Source organism: Oncorhynchus mykiss, chromosome 28 (genome assembly GCF_013265735.2).
Source record: "Oncorhynchus mykiss isolate Arlee chromosome 28, USDA_OmykA_1.1, whole genome shotgun sequence".
Taxonomy (NCBI): domain Eukaryota; kingdom Metazoa; phylum Chordata; class Actinopteri; order Salmoniformes; family Salmonidae; genus Oncorhynchus; species Oncorhynchus mykiss.
Window position 1 is genome coordinate 40,216,103 of NC_048592.1, and position 18,608 is coordinate 40,234,710.

The 18,608-nt window shown below is 42.4% G+C and overlaps 1 protein-coding gene across 1 annotated transcript in view; it reads right to left on the reverse strand.

Annotated features, from left to right (window-relative positions):
• The window catches only part of LOC110508253 (piezo-type mechanosensitive ion channel component 2), a 149,101-nt gene that overhangs the window by 47,692 nt on the left and 82,801 nt on the right, over nucleotides 1-18,608 (reverse strand). The window contains exons 24-27 of the mRNA XM_036966347.1: nucleotides 15,876-15,982; nucleotides 13,908-14,028; nucleotides 12,736-12,810; nucleotides 10,113-10,279 (exon numbers count right to left, since the gene is read on the reverse strand). Coding sequence (XP_036822242.1) covers nucleotides 10,113-10,279; nucleotides 12,736-12,810; nucleotides 13,908-14,028; nucleotides 15,876-15,982 — 470 coding nt within the window. The remainder of the gene's footprint in view (nucleotides 1-10,112; nucleotides 10,280-12,735; nucleotides 12,811-13,907; nucleotides 14,029-15,875; nucleotides 15,983-18,608) is intronic.

The window sequence follows — 18,608 nt, forward strand, 5'->3', positions numbered from 1 at the left end:
AAAAATAAACATTTTTGCTAAAATAATAATTATATTATTGATTGATTGAGTACGGCTTTTCAAATCACCCAGTATTGCTGTCTGCAGCGTTAGTTCTAGGCAAATGTTGCAATTCTTCTGCCATTCCTGGACCTGTGACCGAAAACGAGCTACATATGGACAATACCAAAATAAATGATCTAATGACTCTGCCTCCTCACAGCAGAATCTGCAGAGCTGGGAAGATTGTATCCCCCATATTTATAACATTCTATTGGTAGCAATAATTTTGTATAGTAATTGAAATAGAAAAATTTGAAGTTTTGAATCCGGCTTTGTTTTGCGTATCAATTCATAAAGCATGTGCCATGGAATGGGTACATCGAAAATCTCTTCCCAACTATTTTGCGATTTATATGGCACAGCTGTCAGTTTTTTGGTCCTTAAATGAAATTGGAATATGTTTTTACATGTATCAATTCTCCTTTAACCATTTATGTTATTTAATACAGGGCCAACAGACAAGTTCCTTACTTTTTCCCCCTTTCTACTTGCCTCTTCCATTTTTGTGGTAATGCTGCAATTAGTTGGTTGTAATTTTGGGTAGAGCAGACATTTCCATATGTCTGTGTTAGCTGCATGTGTGACATAACTCCACCAGTCCTATTTATGATATCGATTATTTTTATTTTGATCAATTAGTATATTTGAGTTTAACCACAATATTTGTTGTATTATGTGTTATGTTTTTTCAAGTGGATTAAACTGAAATTGCAACTAACTTTCTAAGGCTTGTTTAGAAAATAACCATTTTTTGGAGATTTCGTTTTCAAACAACCTAAAGTGAGCAGATGTAATGTGAATAAAGGGAAAGAGGCCATTCTTGAACATAGGATGAGACATTCCTACCAATTGACTAGAGAACCAGTTTGGATTTAAGTATAACTTTTGTATGACTGATGCCTTTAGTGAGAGGTCTAACGCTTTAATATTTAATCATTTCTGCCCTCCGAATTCATATTCATAAATAGGCCCTTTTGATTTTGCCTGGCTTTCCATTCCAAATAAAATTGAATATTTTTGGTTCATTTTATTTAAAAAGCAGGTCACTAGGTGTAGGCAAAACCATAAGCAAATAGGTAAACTGTAATATAACAAAGGAGTTAATCAGGGTGATTTTTGCCACAAATAGACAGGTATTTTCCTTTCCATGGTAGCAAGATCTTACCTATTTTTGCTAACTTTCTATAAAAATGTATTGGAGTGAAATAATTTCTTTCTTTTGGGATTTGTATACCGAGTACGTCCACATCTCCATCAGACCATTTAATTGGTAAACTACACGGTAATGTAAAAGTTGCATTTTTTAGTGATCCAATACGTAATATAGTTATCAGAATTTGGTTGTAATCCAGAGAAGATAGCAAAAGTATCTAGATCCTCTATGAGGCCGTGCAGAGACTCTAATTGTGGTTTTAAAAGAAAACATGAATCATCAGCGTACAATGACACCTTAGTTTTTAAGCCAAGTCTAATCCCTTAATATTATTGTTGGATCTAATTTTAACAGCTAACATTTCAATGGCAATAATAAATAGATATGCCGATAGTGGACAACCTTGTTTTACTCCTCTTGATAGTTTAAACCTTTCTGAGATGTAGCCATTATTTACTATTTTACACCTAGGATTACTATACATAACCTTAACCCATTTTATAAGAGATTCCCCAAAATTGAAATATTCTAGGCATTTATATATAAACTCCAGTCGTACTTTATCAAAAGCCTTTCAAAATCAGCTATGAAAACCAGGCCTGGTGTCCCCAATATTTCTAGTGTTCTATTGTTTCCAGTACTTGTCTTATATTATCTCCAATGTATCGTACATGTAATAAACCTGTCTGATTAGGATGAATAATAATATCTGACAAAACCTTTTTAATTCTATGCACCAAGCATTTTGCTAGATTTTTTGCATCACAACACTGAAGTGTAACAGGCCTCCATTTGTATTAATGGACTGGATCTTTATATACACCACTTGGGTCCTGTTTCAGTAATAATGATATCTGAGCTTCTTGTTGAATGTCTGATAATCTACCATTTATATAGGAGTGGATAAAACATGGTAATAATGGTCCTTTGAGTATATCAAAAGGTTTGGTATACCTCCACTGGTATGCCATCCAGCCCTGGAGTTTGGTATACTTCCACTGGTATGACATCCAGCCCTGGAGTTTGGTATACTTCCACTGGTATGCCATCCAGCCCTGGAGTTTGGTATACTTCCACTGGTATGCCATCCAGCCCTGGAGTTTAGTATACTTCCACTGGTATGACATCCAACCCTGGAGTTTGGTATACTTCCACTGGTATGACATCCAACCCTGGAGTTTGGTATACTTCCACTGGTATGCCATCCAGTCCTGGAGTTTGGTATACTTCCACTGGTATGACATCCAACCCTGGAGTTTGGTATACTTCCACTGGTATGCCATCCAGTCCTGGAGTTTGGTATACCTCCACTGGTATGCTATCCAGTCCTGGAGTTTGGTATACTTCCACTGGTATGCCATCCAGTCCTGGAGTTTGGTATACTTCCACTGGTATGCCATCCAGTCCTGGAGTTTGGTATACTTCCACTGGTATGCCATCCAGTCCTGGAGTTTGGTATACCTCCGCTGGTATGCCATCCAGTCCTGGAGTTTGGTATACTTCCACTGGTATGCCATCCAGTCCTGGAGTTTGGTATACTTCCACTGGTATGCCATCCAGTCCTGGAGTTTGGTATACCTCCGCTGGTATGCCATCCAGTCCTGGAGTTTGGTATACTTCCACTGGTATGCCATCCAGTCCTGGAGTTTGGTATACTTCCACTGGTATGCCATCCAGTCCTGGAGTTTGGTATACTTCCACTGGTATGCCATCCAGTCCTGGAGTTTGGTATACCTCCGCTGGTATGCCATCCAGTCCTGGAGTTTGGTATACTTCCACTGGTATGCCATCCAGCCCTGGAGTTTGGTATACTTCCACTAGTATGCCATCCAGTCCTGGAGTTTGGTATACTTCCACTGGTATGCCATCCAGTCCTGGAGTTTGGTATACTTCCACTGGTATGCCATCCAGCCCTGGAGTTTGGTATACTTCCACTAGTATGCCATCCAGTCCTGGAGTTTGGTATACTTCCACTGGTATGCCATCCAGTCCTGGAGTTTGGTATACTTCCACTGGTATGCCATCCAGCCCTGGAGTTTGGTATACTTCCACTGGTATGCCATCCAGTCCTGGAGTTTGGTATACCTCCACTGGTATGTCATCCAGTCCTGGAGTTTGGTATACTTCCACTGGTATGCCATCCAGTCCTGGAGTTTGGTATACTTCCACTGGTATGCCATCCAGTCCTGGAGTTTGGTATACTTCCACTGGTATGCCATCCAGTCCTGGAGTTTGGTATACCTCCACTGGTATGCCATCCAGTCCTGGAGTTTGGTATACTTCCACTGGTATGCCATCCAGTCCTGGAGTTTGGTATACTTCCACTGGCATGCCATCCAGCCCTGGAGTTTGGTATACTTCCACTGGTATGCCATCCAGTCCTGGAGTTTGGTATACTTCCACTGGTATGCCATCCAGTCCTGGAGTTTGGTATACCTCCACTGGTATGCCATCCAGTCCTGGAGTTTGGTATACTTCCACTGGTATGCCATCCAGCCCTGGAGTTTGGTATACCTCCACTGGTATGCCATCCAGCCCTGGAGTTTGGTATACTTCCACTGGTATGCCATCCAGTCCTGGAGTTTGGTATACCTCCACTGGTATGCCATCCAGTCCTGGAGTTTGGTATACTTCCACTGGCATGCCATCCAGCCCTGGAGTTTGGTATACTTCCACTGGTATGCCATCCAGTCCTGGAGTTTGGTATACCTCCACTGGTATGCCATCCAGTCCTGGAGTTTGGTATACTTCCACTGGCATGCCATCCAGTCCTGGAGTTTGGTATACCTCCACTGGTATGCCATCCAGTCCTGGAGTTTGGTATACTTCCACTGGTATGCCATCCAGCCCTGGAGTTTGGTATACTTCCACTGGTATGCCATCCAGTCCTGGAGTTTGGTATACCTCCACTGGTATGCTATCCAGTCCTGGAGTTTGGTATACTTCCACTGGTATGCCATCCAGTCCTGGAGTTTGGTATACTTCCACTGGTATGCAATCCAGTCCTGGAGTTTGGTATACTTCCACTGGTATGCCATCCAGTCCTGGAGTTTGGTATACCTCCACTGGTATGCCATCCAGTCCTGGAGTTTGGTATACTTCCACTGGTATGCCATCCAGCCCTGGAGTTTGGTATACTTCCACTGGTATGCCATCCAGTCCTGGAGTTTGGTATACCTCCACTGGTATGCCATCCAGTCCTGGAGTTTGGTATACTTCCACTGGTATGCCATCCAGTCCTGGAGTTTGGTATACTTCCACTGGTATGCCATCCAGCCCTGGAGTTTGGTATACTTCCACTGGTATGCCATCCAGTCCTGGAGTTTGGTATACCTCCACTGGTATGTCATCCAGTCCTGGAGTTTGGTATACTTCCACTGGTACGACATCCAGTCCTGGAGTTTGGTATACTTCCACTGGTATGCCATCCAGTCCTGGAGTTTGGTATACTTCCACTGGTATGCCATCCAGCCCTGGAGTTTGGTATACTTCCACTGGTATGCCATCCAGTCCTGGAGTTTGGTATACCTCCACTGGTATGTCATCCAGTCCTGGAGTTTGGTATACTTCCACTGGTATGCCATCCAGTCCTGGAGTTTGGTATACTTCCACTGGTATGCCATCCAGCCCTGGAGTTTGGTATACTTCCACTGGTATGCCATCCAGTCCTGGAGTTTGGTATACTTCCACTGGTATGCCATCCAGCCCTGGAGTTTGGTATACTTCCACTGGTATGCCATCCAGTCCTGGAGTTTGGTATACTTCCACTGGTATGCCATCCAGCCCTGGAGTTTGGTATACTTCCACTGGTATGCCATCCAGCCCTGGAGTTTGGTATACTTCCACTGGTATGCCATCCAGTCCTGGAGTTTGGTATACTTCCACTGGTATGCCATCCAGTCCTGGAGTTTGGTATACTTCCACTGGTATGCCATCCAGTCCTGGAGCTTTCCCAGTCGTAAAGGCTTTAATTGCATATCAAGAAGTCCTTCCTCTGTAATTTGGGCTTCACATGAGTCTTTCTGTACAGATTTTAATTTTAATTTTACATTATTAATAAAGGAAAAAATCCATACAATTAGTTTCAGTTAGTGAAGACGGAGGAGACTGAAATGAAAACAAATTCTTAAAGTACTTTACTTCCTCTTTCAAAATATCATTTGGTGAATCATCCGTGACTCCATTTGTAATGATTTTTAACACATTTTGTTTTGGTATCTGTTGAAAATAATTTGGTGTATTTTTCCCCATATTCCATCCAGTTGCTTTATTTTTATAATCTATTACACTGGATCTTTCTGGAATAAGTTCCTCCATTTCTTTTTGTTTTTCCTCTAACTTATTCTGTGCCTCTATGGTACAGTTTTTATTGCTATCTAACTGTTCTGTTAGTCCTTCAATTTCCTTTGTTAATATGGACTCTTTTGATCTAAATTGATTTTGTTTTATAGATGAGTACTGAATTGCATGGCCTCTAAAGGCACATTTAAAAGTGTCCCATACAATAAGAGGATCTGCTGTACCTAGGTTATGTCTAAAAAAGTCCATTATAAATTATTCTGTCCTAGTTCTAAACAAGTTATCATCTAGTAGGCTTTGATTCAATTTCCAATATCCTCGCCCACATGGAAATTCTGTAAGAGTAATATATATGCCAATTATGTGATGATCCGACCGCATTCTGACCCCTATCAACACTTTTTAAACTTTTGGTGCCAGAGAGAATGATATAAGAAAGTAATCAAGATGCTTGATTAAGCTTCCGCCATGTACAGTGAGGCAAAAAAGTATTTAGTCAGCCACCAATTGTGCAAATTCTCCCACTTAAAAAGATGAGAGAGGCCTGTAATTTTCATCATAGGTATACTTCAACTATGACAGACAAAAAAAGTGTTGGAGCGAGGATATTGGATATTGGAAATTTAATCAAAGCCTACTAGATGATACTAGATGCACAGAAGAATTTATAACAGACTTTTTTAGACATAACCTAGGTTGAGCGGGCAGTGCTGCTCTTGGTCTCTGACTGCATTTTGGCTGCATACAGACCGCTTACAGCAGACCCATAAAACAGTTAGGGACTTCTCTTTAGTATCTGGGTCATTTAGGTGGGTGTCTAGGGTATAGGGTTGTGGACCGTTCGATCAATATAGGATCATAAATAAATTAGATGTATAATTTATTTTTAAAATGTAGTTCCCCATGACAGGACAATAAATAAATTAAATGAATCATTTATTTTAAAACACTGTTCCACCATGATAGGACAATAAATAAATAAGATGTATAATTCATTGTAAAAGTATATCCATCATCTGAACAACATTGAAAGCTCTCCCACAGCAATACATTGGTTCTGGGATATGCAACCATTTCCTTTCTCACTCAACGCTACACTTTCCCAAACACCAAAAAACACCACGCCATCCACACATACTGGGCCTTCTGTTTACTTTTTAAGTTTTTTTTATCTCCACCATGTTGAATTAGTGCTTTTGTGTTCCAATTAGTGAGCTTTGAAGATAGACAGAAAAGCTATATTTTTTGTTGTGTTATCACAATCCATAACCGGGCTATAATTTTGTGTTTCCTTATTTGTTTCCTAAATAGCCATGGAGTAGTCTTTGTGTCTCTGAACAACTGGCTGTCAATATACGGTTTATTGACTACGAAAGCTATGCGTTTCCCTTTCAATCTATTTTCCTTGAAAATTGGATACAGAACTTTATGCGCGTTCTGAAATTTCCTTCGGGAACTGGTCATTCGTGCCTATTTTCGTGCCAGCAAGTCTTTTACCCAGGCTTTTAGCCATTATTTGATCTTTAAAGAAAGCAAATTTGGCAACGATTGGCCGTTCATACCTCTGCCCTCTCTGTCCGAAGCGGTGTACATGTTCAAGTTGGATTTTGTCGATAGCTTCGTGTGGGATCTGAAGCGCTGTGAAGAGGAACTCTCTAACTACACATTCAGGAACTTCTCCTTCTCTCTCATGGATCTAGTCTGTATGTCCAGTAAGGCTTCTCTCAGAACGGCGTTCTCCTTTTCAAGTTCATTAAATTCAGTTCATTAAATTGACTGTCTTGACTTGTTTGTGTCTTTCTCCAGTATCGCAGCTTTTTCATCACTCATCCCGAGGCCTACAACTCTTTTATATCCTCACTGACTAATTCAAGTATACCCAGTCGACACAATTTGTCAGTTATTGATTTTAACAGATGGGTTTCGACCTTTACCATTCCTGGTGGTGAAAATATGAAATTGTCTGTAGAAGAGTCACGTTTAAATTTCTTAACAGGTTCCCCTGTCTTACTCTCCGTCATGTTGAAAAAGGTCCCCCTGTCTTAATCTCCGTCATGTTGAGACGGGTTCCCCTGTCTTACTCTCCGTCATGTAGAGACGGGTTCCCCTGTCTTACTCTCCGTCATGTAGAGACGGGTCCCCCTGTCTTACTCTCTGTCATGTTGAGACGGGTTCCCCTGTCTTACTCTCCGTCATGTTGAAAAAGGTTCCCCTGTCTTACTCTCCGTCATGTAGAGACGGGTCCCCCTGTCTTACTCTCCATCATGTAGAGACGGGTTCCCCTGTCTTACTCTCCGTCATGTAGAGACGGGTCCCCCTGTCTTACTCTCCGTCATGTTGAGACGGGTTCCCCTGTCTTACTCTCCGTCATGTAGAGACGGGTCCCCCTGTCTTACTCTCCGTCATGTTGAGACGGGTTCCCCTGTCTTACTCTCCGTCATGTAGAGACGGGTTCCCCTGTCTTACTCTCCGTCATGTAGAGACGGGTCCCCCTGTCTTACTCTCCGTCATGTAGAGACGGGTTCCCCTGTCTTACTCTCCGTCATGTAGAGACGGGTCCCCCTGTCTTACTCTCCGTCATGTAGAGACGGGTCCCCCTGTCTTACTCTCTGTCATGTTGAGACGGGTTCCCCTGTCTTACTCTCCGTCATGTTGAAAAAGGTTCCCCTGTCTTACTCTCCGTCATGTAGAGACGGGTCCCCCTGTCTTACTCTCCATCATGTAGAGACGGGTTCCCCTGTCTTACTCTCCGTCATGTAGAGACGGGTCCCCCTGTCTTACTCTCCGTCATGTTGAGACGGGTTCCCCTGTCTTACTCTCCGTCATGTAGAGACGGGTCCCCCTGTCTTACTCTCCGTCATGTTGAGACGGGTTCCCCTGTCTTACTCTCCGTCATGTAGAGACGGGTTCCCCTGTCTTACTCTCCGTCATGTAGAGACGGGTCCCCCTGTCTTACTCTCCGTCATGTAGAGACGGGTTCCCCTGTCTTACTCTCCGTCATGTAGAGACGGGTTCCCCTGTCTTACTCTCCGTCATGTAGAGACGGGTCCCCCTGTCTTACTCTCCGTCATGTAGAGACGGGTCCCCCTGTCTTACTCTCCGTCATGTAGAGACGGGTCCCCCTGTCTTACTCTCCGTCATGTAGAGACGGGTCCCCCTGTCTTACTCTCCGTCATGTAGAGACGGGTTCCCCTGTCTTACTCTCCGTCATGTAGAGACGGGTTCCCCTGTCTTACTCTCCGTCATGTAGAGACGGGTCCCCCTGTCTTACTCTCCGTCATGTAGAGACGGGTCCCCCTGTCTTACTCTCCGTCATGTAGAGACGGGTCCCCCTGTCTTACTCTCCGTCATGTAGAGACGGGTCCCCCTGTCTTACTCTCCGTCATGTTGAGACGGGTTCCCCTGTCTTACTCTCCGTCATGTAGAGACGGGTTCCCCTGTCTTACTCTCCGTCATGTAGAGACGGGTTCCCCTGTCTTACTCTCCGTCATGTAGAGACGGGTCCCCCTGTCTTACTCTCCGTCATGTTGAGACGGGTTCCCCTGTCTTACTCTCCGTCATGTAGAGACGGGTTCCCCTGTCTTACTCTCCGTCATGTAGAGACGGGTCCCCCTGTCTTACTCTCCGTCATGTTGAGACGGGTTCCCCTGTCTTACTCTCCGTCATGTAGAGACGGGTTCCCCTGTCTTACTCTCCGTCATGTAGAGACGGGTTCCCCTGTCTTACTCTCTGTCATGTAGAGACGGGTTCCCCTGTCTTACTCTCCGTCATGTAGAGACGGGTTCCCCTGTCTTACTCTCCGTCATGTAGAGACGGGTCCCCCTGTCTTACTCTCCGTCATGTAGAGACGGGTTCCCCTGTCTTACTCTCCGTCATGTAGAGACGGGTTCCCCTGTCTTACTCTCCGTCATGTAGAGACGGGTTCCCCTGTCTTACTCTCCGTCATGTAGAGACGGGTTCCCCTGTCTTACTCTCCGTCATGTAGAGACGGGTTCCCCTGTCTTACTCTCCGTCATGTAGAGACGGGTTCCCCTGTCTTACTCTCCGTCATGTAGAGACGAGACGGGTTCCCCTGTCTTACTCTCCGTCATGTAGAGACGGGTCCCCCTGTCTTACTCTCCGTCATGTAGAGACGGGTTCCCCTGTCTTACTCTCCGTCATGTAGAGACGGGTTCCCCTGTCTTACTCTCCGTCATGTAGAGACGGGTCCCCCTGTCTTACTCTCCGTCATGTAGAGACGGGTTCCCCTGTCTTACTCTCCGTCATGTAGAGACGGGTTCCCCTGTCTTACTCTCCGTCATGTAGAGACGGGTTCCCCTGTCTTACTCTCCGTCATGTAGAGACGGGTTCCCCTGTCTTACTCTCCGTCATGTTGAGACGGGTTCCCCTGTCTTAGAGAGAGAGAGAGAGAGAGAGATAGAGAGAGAGAGGGAGAGAGAGAGAGAGACAGAGAGAGAGAGAGAGAGAGAGAGAGAGAGACAGGGAGAGAGAGAGAGAGAGGGAGAGAGAGAGAGAGACAGAGAGAGAGAGAGAGAGAGAGAGACAGGGAGAGAGAGAGAGAGAGAGAGACAGGGAGAGAGAGACAGACAGAGAGAGAGATAGAGAGAGAGGGAGGTACCTTTTTGACCTCTCTAGTGAGCATGCATCTCTCAATACGCAGCACGGTGGAGATGTCTATGTGTTCTCTACACACGTTGTTCATCCACTTGGTGAAGCTCTCCACCGTGGTCTGGAACAACACCCAGCTGAACTTGATGACGTTGAACACTCGCTTCAAAACGTTGTCTGGTGGGAAGTGGGAAAGAGAAGTTACATTTACCGTACACTCTTAGTCAAAGCAACATAATACCAGTCTATTCAAACTAAAGTAGTCATAATACCAGTCTATTCAAACTAAAGTAGTCATAATACCAGTCTATTCAAACTAAAGTAGTCATAATACCAGTCTATTCAAACTAAAGTAGTCATAATACCAGTCTATTCAAACTAAAGTAGTCATAATACCAGTCTATTCAAACTAAAGTAGTCATAATACCAGTCTATTCAAACTAAAGTAGTCATAATACCAGTCTATTCAAACTAAAGTAGTCATAATACCAGTCTATTCAACTGAAGAAGTCATAATATCAACACTCACGATCACATTGCTATTGACCATCATTGACTCTGAGTAAACTATAGTAAGGATAATATATATGTATTTAAATGATTTAAATTGAATCGAGGTTGGTCTCTCCATGTATGTGGTTTTGACATGTGTTTTGGATATACAGTGCCTTGCGAAAGTCTTCGCCCCCCTTGAACTTTGCGACCTTTTGCCACATTTCAGGCTTCAAACATAAAGATATAAAACTGTATTTTTTTGTGAAGAATCAACAACAAGTGGGACACAATCATGAAGTGGAACGACATTTATTGGATATTTTAAACTTTTTTAACAAATCAAAAACTGAAAAATTGGGCGTGCAAAATTATTCAGCCACCTTTACTTTCAGTGCAGCAAACTCTCTCCAGAAGTTCAGTGAGGATCTCTGAATGATCCAATGTTGACCTAAATGACTAATGATGATAAATACAATCTACCTGTGTGTAATCAAGTCTCCGTATAAATGCACCTGCACTGTGATAGTCTCAGAAGCGCAGAGAGCATCATGAAGAACAAGGAACACACCAGGCAGGTCCGAGATACTGTTGTGAAGAAGTTTAAAGCCAGATTTGGATACAAAAAGATTTCCCAAGCTTTAAACATCCCAAGGAGCACTGTGCAAGCGATAATATTGAAATGGAAGACCACTGCAAATCTACCAAGACCTGGCCGTCCCTCTAAAACTTTCAGCTCATACAAGGAGAAGACTGATCAGAGATGCAGCCAAGAGGCCCATGATCACTCTGGATGAACTGCAGAGATCTACAGCTGAGGTGGGAGACTCTGTCCATAGGACAACAATCAGTCATATATTGCACAAATCTGGCCTTTATGGAAGAGTGGCAAGAAGAAAGCCATTTCTTAAAGATATCCATAAAAAGTGTTGTTTAAAGTTTGCCACAAGCCACCTGGGAGACACACCAAACATGTGGAAGAAGGTGCTCTGGTCAGATGAAACCAAAATTGAACTTTTTGGCAACAATGCAAAACGTTATGTTTGGCGTAAAAGCAACACAGCTCATCACCCTGAACACACCATGCCCACTGTCAAACATGGTGGTGGCAGCATCATGGTTTGGGCCTGCTTTTCTTCAGCAGGGACAGGGAAGATGGTTAAAATTGATGGGAAGATGGATGGAGCCAAATACAGGACCATTCTGGAAGAAAACCTGATGGAGTCTGCAAAAGACCTGAGACTGGGACGGAGATTTGTCTTCCAACAAGACAATGATCCAAAACATAAAGCACAATCTACAATGGAATGGTTCAAAAATAAACATATCCAGGTGTTAGAATGGCCAAGTCAAAGTCCAGACCTGAATCCAATCGAGAATCTGTGGAAAGAACTGAAAACTGCTGTTCACAAATGCTCTCCATCCAACCTCACTGAGCTCGAGCTGTTTTGCAAGGAGGAATGGAAAAAAAGTTCAGTCTCTCGATGTGCAAAACTGATAGAGACATACCCCAAGCGACTTACAGCTGTAATCGCAGCAAAAGGTGGCGCTACAAAGTATTAACTTAAGGGGGCTGAATAATTTTGCACGCCCAATTTTTCAGTTTTTGATTTGTTAAAAAAGTTTGAAATATCCAATAAATGTCGTTCCACTTCATGATTGTGTCCCACTTGTTGTTGATTCTTCACAAAAAATACAGTTTTATATCTTTATGTTTGAAGCCTGAAATGTGGCAAAAGGTCGCAAAGTTCAAGGGGGCCGAATACTTTCGCAAGGCACTGTAACTATAAACTGGGTAGTTTGGCTCATGAATGCTGTTGGCTGAAAGCCATGGTATATTGAAGCAATAAGACCTGAAGGAGTGTGGTATATGGCCAATATACCACGGCTAAGGGTTGTTCTTACACACGACGCAACGCGAAGTACAGCCCTTAGCCATGGTATATTGGCCATATACCACAAACCCCAGAGGTGCCTTATTGCTATTATCAACTGGTTACCAACATAATTAGAGCAGTAAAAATAAATGTTTTGTCATACCCGTGGTATACGGTCTGACATACCACGGCTGTCAGCCAATCAGCATTCAGGCCTTATTGCTTCAATATACTACAGTATTTCAAAGGGGCTGTGGCACCCACCTGGTCCATCAGACTTCTTCTCCTCTCCTCCCTTCTGATCTTCCTCTGTCTCTCCGAACTCTATAGTCACATGACCTACAGAATAACAACACAAAACAATAACTTACAAAGGACAACACAACAAAACAATGACTTACAGAGGACAACACAACAAAACAATAACTTACAGAGAATAACACAACAAAACAATAACAACAAAACAATAACATACAGAGAATAACACAACAAAACAATAACGTATAGAGAATAACACAACAAAACAATAACAACAAAACAATAACATACAGAGAATAACACAACAAAACAATAACAAAACAATAACATATAGAGAATAACACAACAAAACAATGACTTACAGAGGACAACACAACAAAACAATAACTTACAGAGAATAACACAACAAAACAATAACAACAAAACAATAACTTACAGAGAATAACACAATGATACAATAACTTAATGCACATATAACAGAGTAGATTTGGATTATAATTACTGTGCATGTATGAGCAGTAAGCACCCGTTCTACTAGATTATATTCTGGGGTACACGTCTGGGCTGCCCACTCTCACCCTGCCTTTTCACAACCAAGCCTCTTTTGATAGGGCTGAAGACCTCCACAGTACATTACTTACATTATGAATAGACTGGCAATCAAGAATATAGTGTGTATGCTTCTTTATACCACTGACTCTGGCTTACTCTTCCGATTAGGCTTGCATAATTCTGCTAACTTTACCAAAATTCACAGGTTTTTTCCACAAATCCAGGTTGGAATACTCTTGGAATCAGGATGGAATAAGCAGAACATCGAGGAATCCTCCAAACGGGGTTTCTGGAAAACCTGGTCATTTTTGGAAAGTTACCCGACTTTTACAACCCTACTCCTGATTAACTTCCTTCTTGTGTTTGTCTCCTGGTGTACCTGGTTCATAATTTGTGATTATCTCTCTTGGTCTACCTCTTCCAGAACCCACACTCACCATCCATCTTGTCCTTTTTGTTTTTGTCTCTCTCGGTCTACCTCTTCCAGAACCCACACTCACCATCCATCTTGTCCTTTTTGTTTTTGTCTCTCTCGGTCTACCTCTTCCAGAACCCACACTCACCATCCATCTTGTCCTTTTTGTTTTTGTCTCTCTCGGTCTACCTCTTCCAGAACCCACACTCACCATCCATCTTGTCCTTTTTGTGTTTGTCTCTCTTGGTGTACCTCTTCCAGAACTTGTTCTTCTCTTTGCTTCGTTTCTTCATGGCTGTCTTGGAGTCTGTTATCCAGACATGGTAGACAAACTGGGACAGTACAGTACAGGAAGCACAATGTTAGAGTTTGAACATAAAGAGACGGATCCTAATTTGAGATGTGTATGCTTAACTCCAACTATCTGTTGATGCTGACAGAAGATTTGTACGAAAACGTGAGAAACACAAACTGATTTCAAGTTAGGATTCAATTCAATCAAAGGAATGATTCAGAGGGGTTGGGTTAAATGGCATGCTGAGGACACAGGATACAGACTACACATGCTGAGATACAGACTACACATGCTGAGATACAGGATCCAGACTACACATGCTGAGATACAGGATACAGACTACACATGCTGAGATACAGAATCCAGACTACACATGCTGAGATACAGGATACAGACTACACATGCTGAGATACAGACTACACATGCTGAGATACAGAATCCAGACTACACATGCTGAGATACAGGATACAGACTACACATGCTGAGATACAGACTACACATGCTGAGATACAGGATACAGACTACACACGCTGAGATACAGGATACAGACTACACATGCTGAGATACAGGATACAGACTACACATGCTGAGATACAGACTACACATGCTGAGATACAGAATCCAGACTACACATGCTGAGATACAGGATACAGACTACACATGCTGAGATACAGACTACACATGCTGAGATACAGGATCCAGACTACACATGCTGAGATACAGGATACAGACCACACATGCTGAGATACAGACTACACATGCTGAGATACAGGATCCAGACTACACATGCTGAGATACAGACTACACATGCTGAGATACAGGATCCAGACTACACATGCTGAGATACAGGATACAGACTACACATGCTGAGATACAGGATACAGACTACACATGCTGAGATACAGACTACACATGCTGAGATACAGACTACACATGCTGAGATACAGGATCCAGACTACACATGCTGAGATACAGGATACAGACTACACATGCTGAGATACAGACTACACATGCTGAGATACAGAATCCAGACTACACATGCTGAGATACAGGATACAAACTACACATGCTGAGATACAGACTACACATGCTGAGATACAGGATACAGACTACACATGCTGAGATACAGACTACACATGCTGAGATACAGGATACAGACTACACACGCTGAGATACAGGATACAGACTACACATGCTGAGATACAGGATACAGACTACACATGCTGAGATACAGATTACACATGCTGAGACACAGGATACAGTCTACACAGACTGAGGATACCGACTACACATGCTGAGACACAGGATACGGTCTACACAGACTGAGGATACAGACTACACATGCTGAGGACACAGGATACAATCTACACAGACTGAGGATACAGACTACACATGCTGAGGACACAGGATACAATCTACACAGACTGAGGATACAGACTACACATGCTGAGGACACAGGATACAGACTACACATGCTGAGGATACAGACTACACATGCTGAGGACACAGGATACAGACTACACAGACTGAGGATACGGTCTCACAGGCTATGGTAAGAGGAGATGCTGAATCTATTGTTTTTGTACCTTGGCTGCCCTGATTACATACTGAAAGATGGCTTTTGGAAGTTTAATGATAGATCTGGGCAGAGCTATAAGGGCTGAGGCAAACTTCCCAATAGCTTGCTGAAGAGGAGGGACAAAGGGTGGTGGGAGAGTTAGTAGAAAACAGAATTAGATTATATTGAAGAAAGTGTCAGAGCAGAAAGAAGACATTTTCCAACTAGCAACAGATTATCTTAAACTAAACTGAACAATACATACAATATAATATTTCACATAGCGGTAATACCAGTAACTACTTTGCCGTTGTTCTATTCCTCACCTGAAACGCCGACTTCTTGGGAGGCAGTAGACCCTCTCTTCTTTCCAACTCTTCCTCCTCTTCTTCACTGTCGGTTTCAAACAAGTAATAATCTCCACTCCTCACCACTGATGAGTAGAGAGGAAGGTGCTGTTAATATTAACTGGAGGAAAGGGTTTGAAAAGCAGGTGATGCTTTGGGGTGTAAAACTAGGTAAATGTGAGGCAGCAGAAGTTGGTTTGATTCAAAAAGCCTACTAGTGGGATGAAGTTGATGAGGGCAGGGAAAACACACACAAAGTTAGACACAGAATAATTGCATTAGTTTGTTTGGTAAGACATGGCACAGGTTTGAGGTGACTTGGGCAGAGACTTTAAAAGTATTGTAATTGGTGAAACGGAATTATGTCCTTGAACAGAAGAGCCACAGTAGGGGAACAGGAGTAAAGGATGCTGGGTAATACAGTGCATTCGTAAAGTATTCAGACCCCTTCGCCTTTTCCACATTTTGTTACGTTACAGCTGTCGTGTCTGTGACTCATTAAATGTGAAGATTTGATTTGATAAAATAACATTCTCTATCTGTAATTTAATTATACGATTAAACTAATCATGTAACTTTAATTAACTAGGAAGTCAGGGGCACCACGGATTTTTTTTTGTTTATAGAGTGTCAATTTCCCGAATATAACTCTTCAGATATTTTATTATCTTATCAATTACAGTCTTCTATTAATGCATTATTACCTCATCAGTTCTCGTTACTGAACGTCGCAAACCCTTGGATATCTGCACGAACCCTAGCCTAAATCATGAATCATCGATATTCAAATTGGCTTAATTATTTATTTACTAACTAATTAAATAATCACACAGAATCACATAACAAACCAACAGTAGATATTTGGGTTACTGGATGATACAAAGAAAAAGTCCTTAGCGGCTGAAGCCGATATGAAGGCTTGGTAGACAAAGGAAAGGGGTGGGGACTGAGAAAGAGCGGAAAAGACAAAAGGGATTCACTACACACAGTCTATAATTATATTCATTGAAATGCTAATCCTTTGCACATGAACGGCCGCTCATTCGAAAATAATTGCAATGTGTTTATATTTACACCTGTATGCTGTTGTTGTCTTCTCTGTTGGAAACGCTGGTCAGTCTGCTGGAGAGTCAGTTCATCAGAGAGTCTCTGGGTATCTTCCCCAGAAGTCACAATGTCTTTCGAAGTTGTAGCTTTCTATGCTGCTCTGGCTAGTATCTGTTGTAATGGATACGTCAGGCCTAGATATTGGTCGTTGCATAGATAGATGCTTCCGCGGTTGTCGGTATTCTCGTACTAGACTTATGTAATCTCCAGCTACAGACTAGTAATTCTACGTCTAGGATTTGCTCTTATTCTGTAGTGATCAATAGTCTCAGAGTTTAACCATTTCCAGCCGTGTAGCCAAAACTACACATAGTCTAATGGTCTATAGAATTGTAGCCATTCCAACATGGGGACTCCGTCCCGGTGTTCTCTGACTTAATGTACATTCTGTAGGAAGTGGTTTTAGGGCGATTCCATGACACCTGATGTAATGTTCGGCCTCACTAGTTAAACCTTTAGAAAGCCAACATCACATTACATCTTCCCACAAATAGTTTAATATTTACTCATTCATTTTGTCCAACATCTAGATGTAAACCTGACAGCTGGGAAATTGACACTTTAACTTCTTTGATATAGGGGGCGCTCTTTTAATTTTTGGATAAAAAAAACGTTCCCGTTTTAAACAAGATATTTTGTCACGAAAAGATGCTCGACTATGCATATAATTGACAGCTTTGGAAAGAAAACACTCTGACGTTTCCAATCTGCAAAGATATTGTCTGTGAGTGCCACAGAACTGATGCTACAGGCGAAACCAAGATGAAATTTCAAACAGGAAGTGCCCCCAGATTTTGAAGGCGCTGTGTTTCAATGAGTCCTTATGTGGCTGTGTATGGGTCACGAATGAGCTTAGACTTTCTGTCGTTTCCCCATAGTGTCGACAGCATTGTGACGTATTTGTAGGCATATCATTGGAAGATTGACCATAAGAGACTACATATACCAGGTGGTCGCTTGGTGTCCTCCGTCGCAATTATTGCGTAATCTCCATCTGCGTGTATTTTTCTGTTTGCTTCCGAGGAGAAACCCAACTACCACAAATTATTTATCATCGAATAGATATGTGAAAACACCTTGAGGATTGATTCTAAACAACGTTTGCCATGTTTCTGTCGATATTATGGAGTTAATTTGGAAAAAAGTTTGGCGTTGTAATGACTGAATTTTCAGGGTTTTTTCTTAGCCAAACGTGATGAACCAAACGGAGCGATTTCTCCTAAACAAATAATCTTTTTGGAAAAAATGAACATTTGCTATCTAACTGAGAGTCTCCTCATTGAAAACATCCGAAGTTCTTCAAATGTAAATTATTTTATTTGAATGCTTTTCTTGTTTTTGTGAAAATATTGCCTGCTGAATGCTAGGCTTAATGCTATGCTAGCTATCAATACTCTTACACAAATGCTTGTGTAGCTATGGTTGAAAAGCATATTTTGAAAATCTGAGATGACAGTGTTGTTAACAAAAGGCTAAGCTTGAGAGCTAGCATATTTCTTTCATTTCATTTGCGATTTTCATGAATAGTTAACGTTGCGTTATGGTAATGAGCTTGAGGCTATGATTACGCTCCCGGATACGGGTTTGCTCGACGCAACAAGTTAA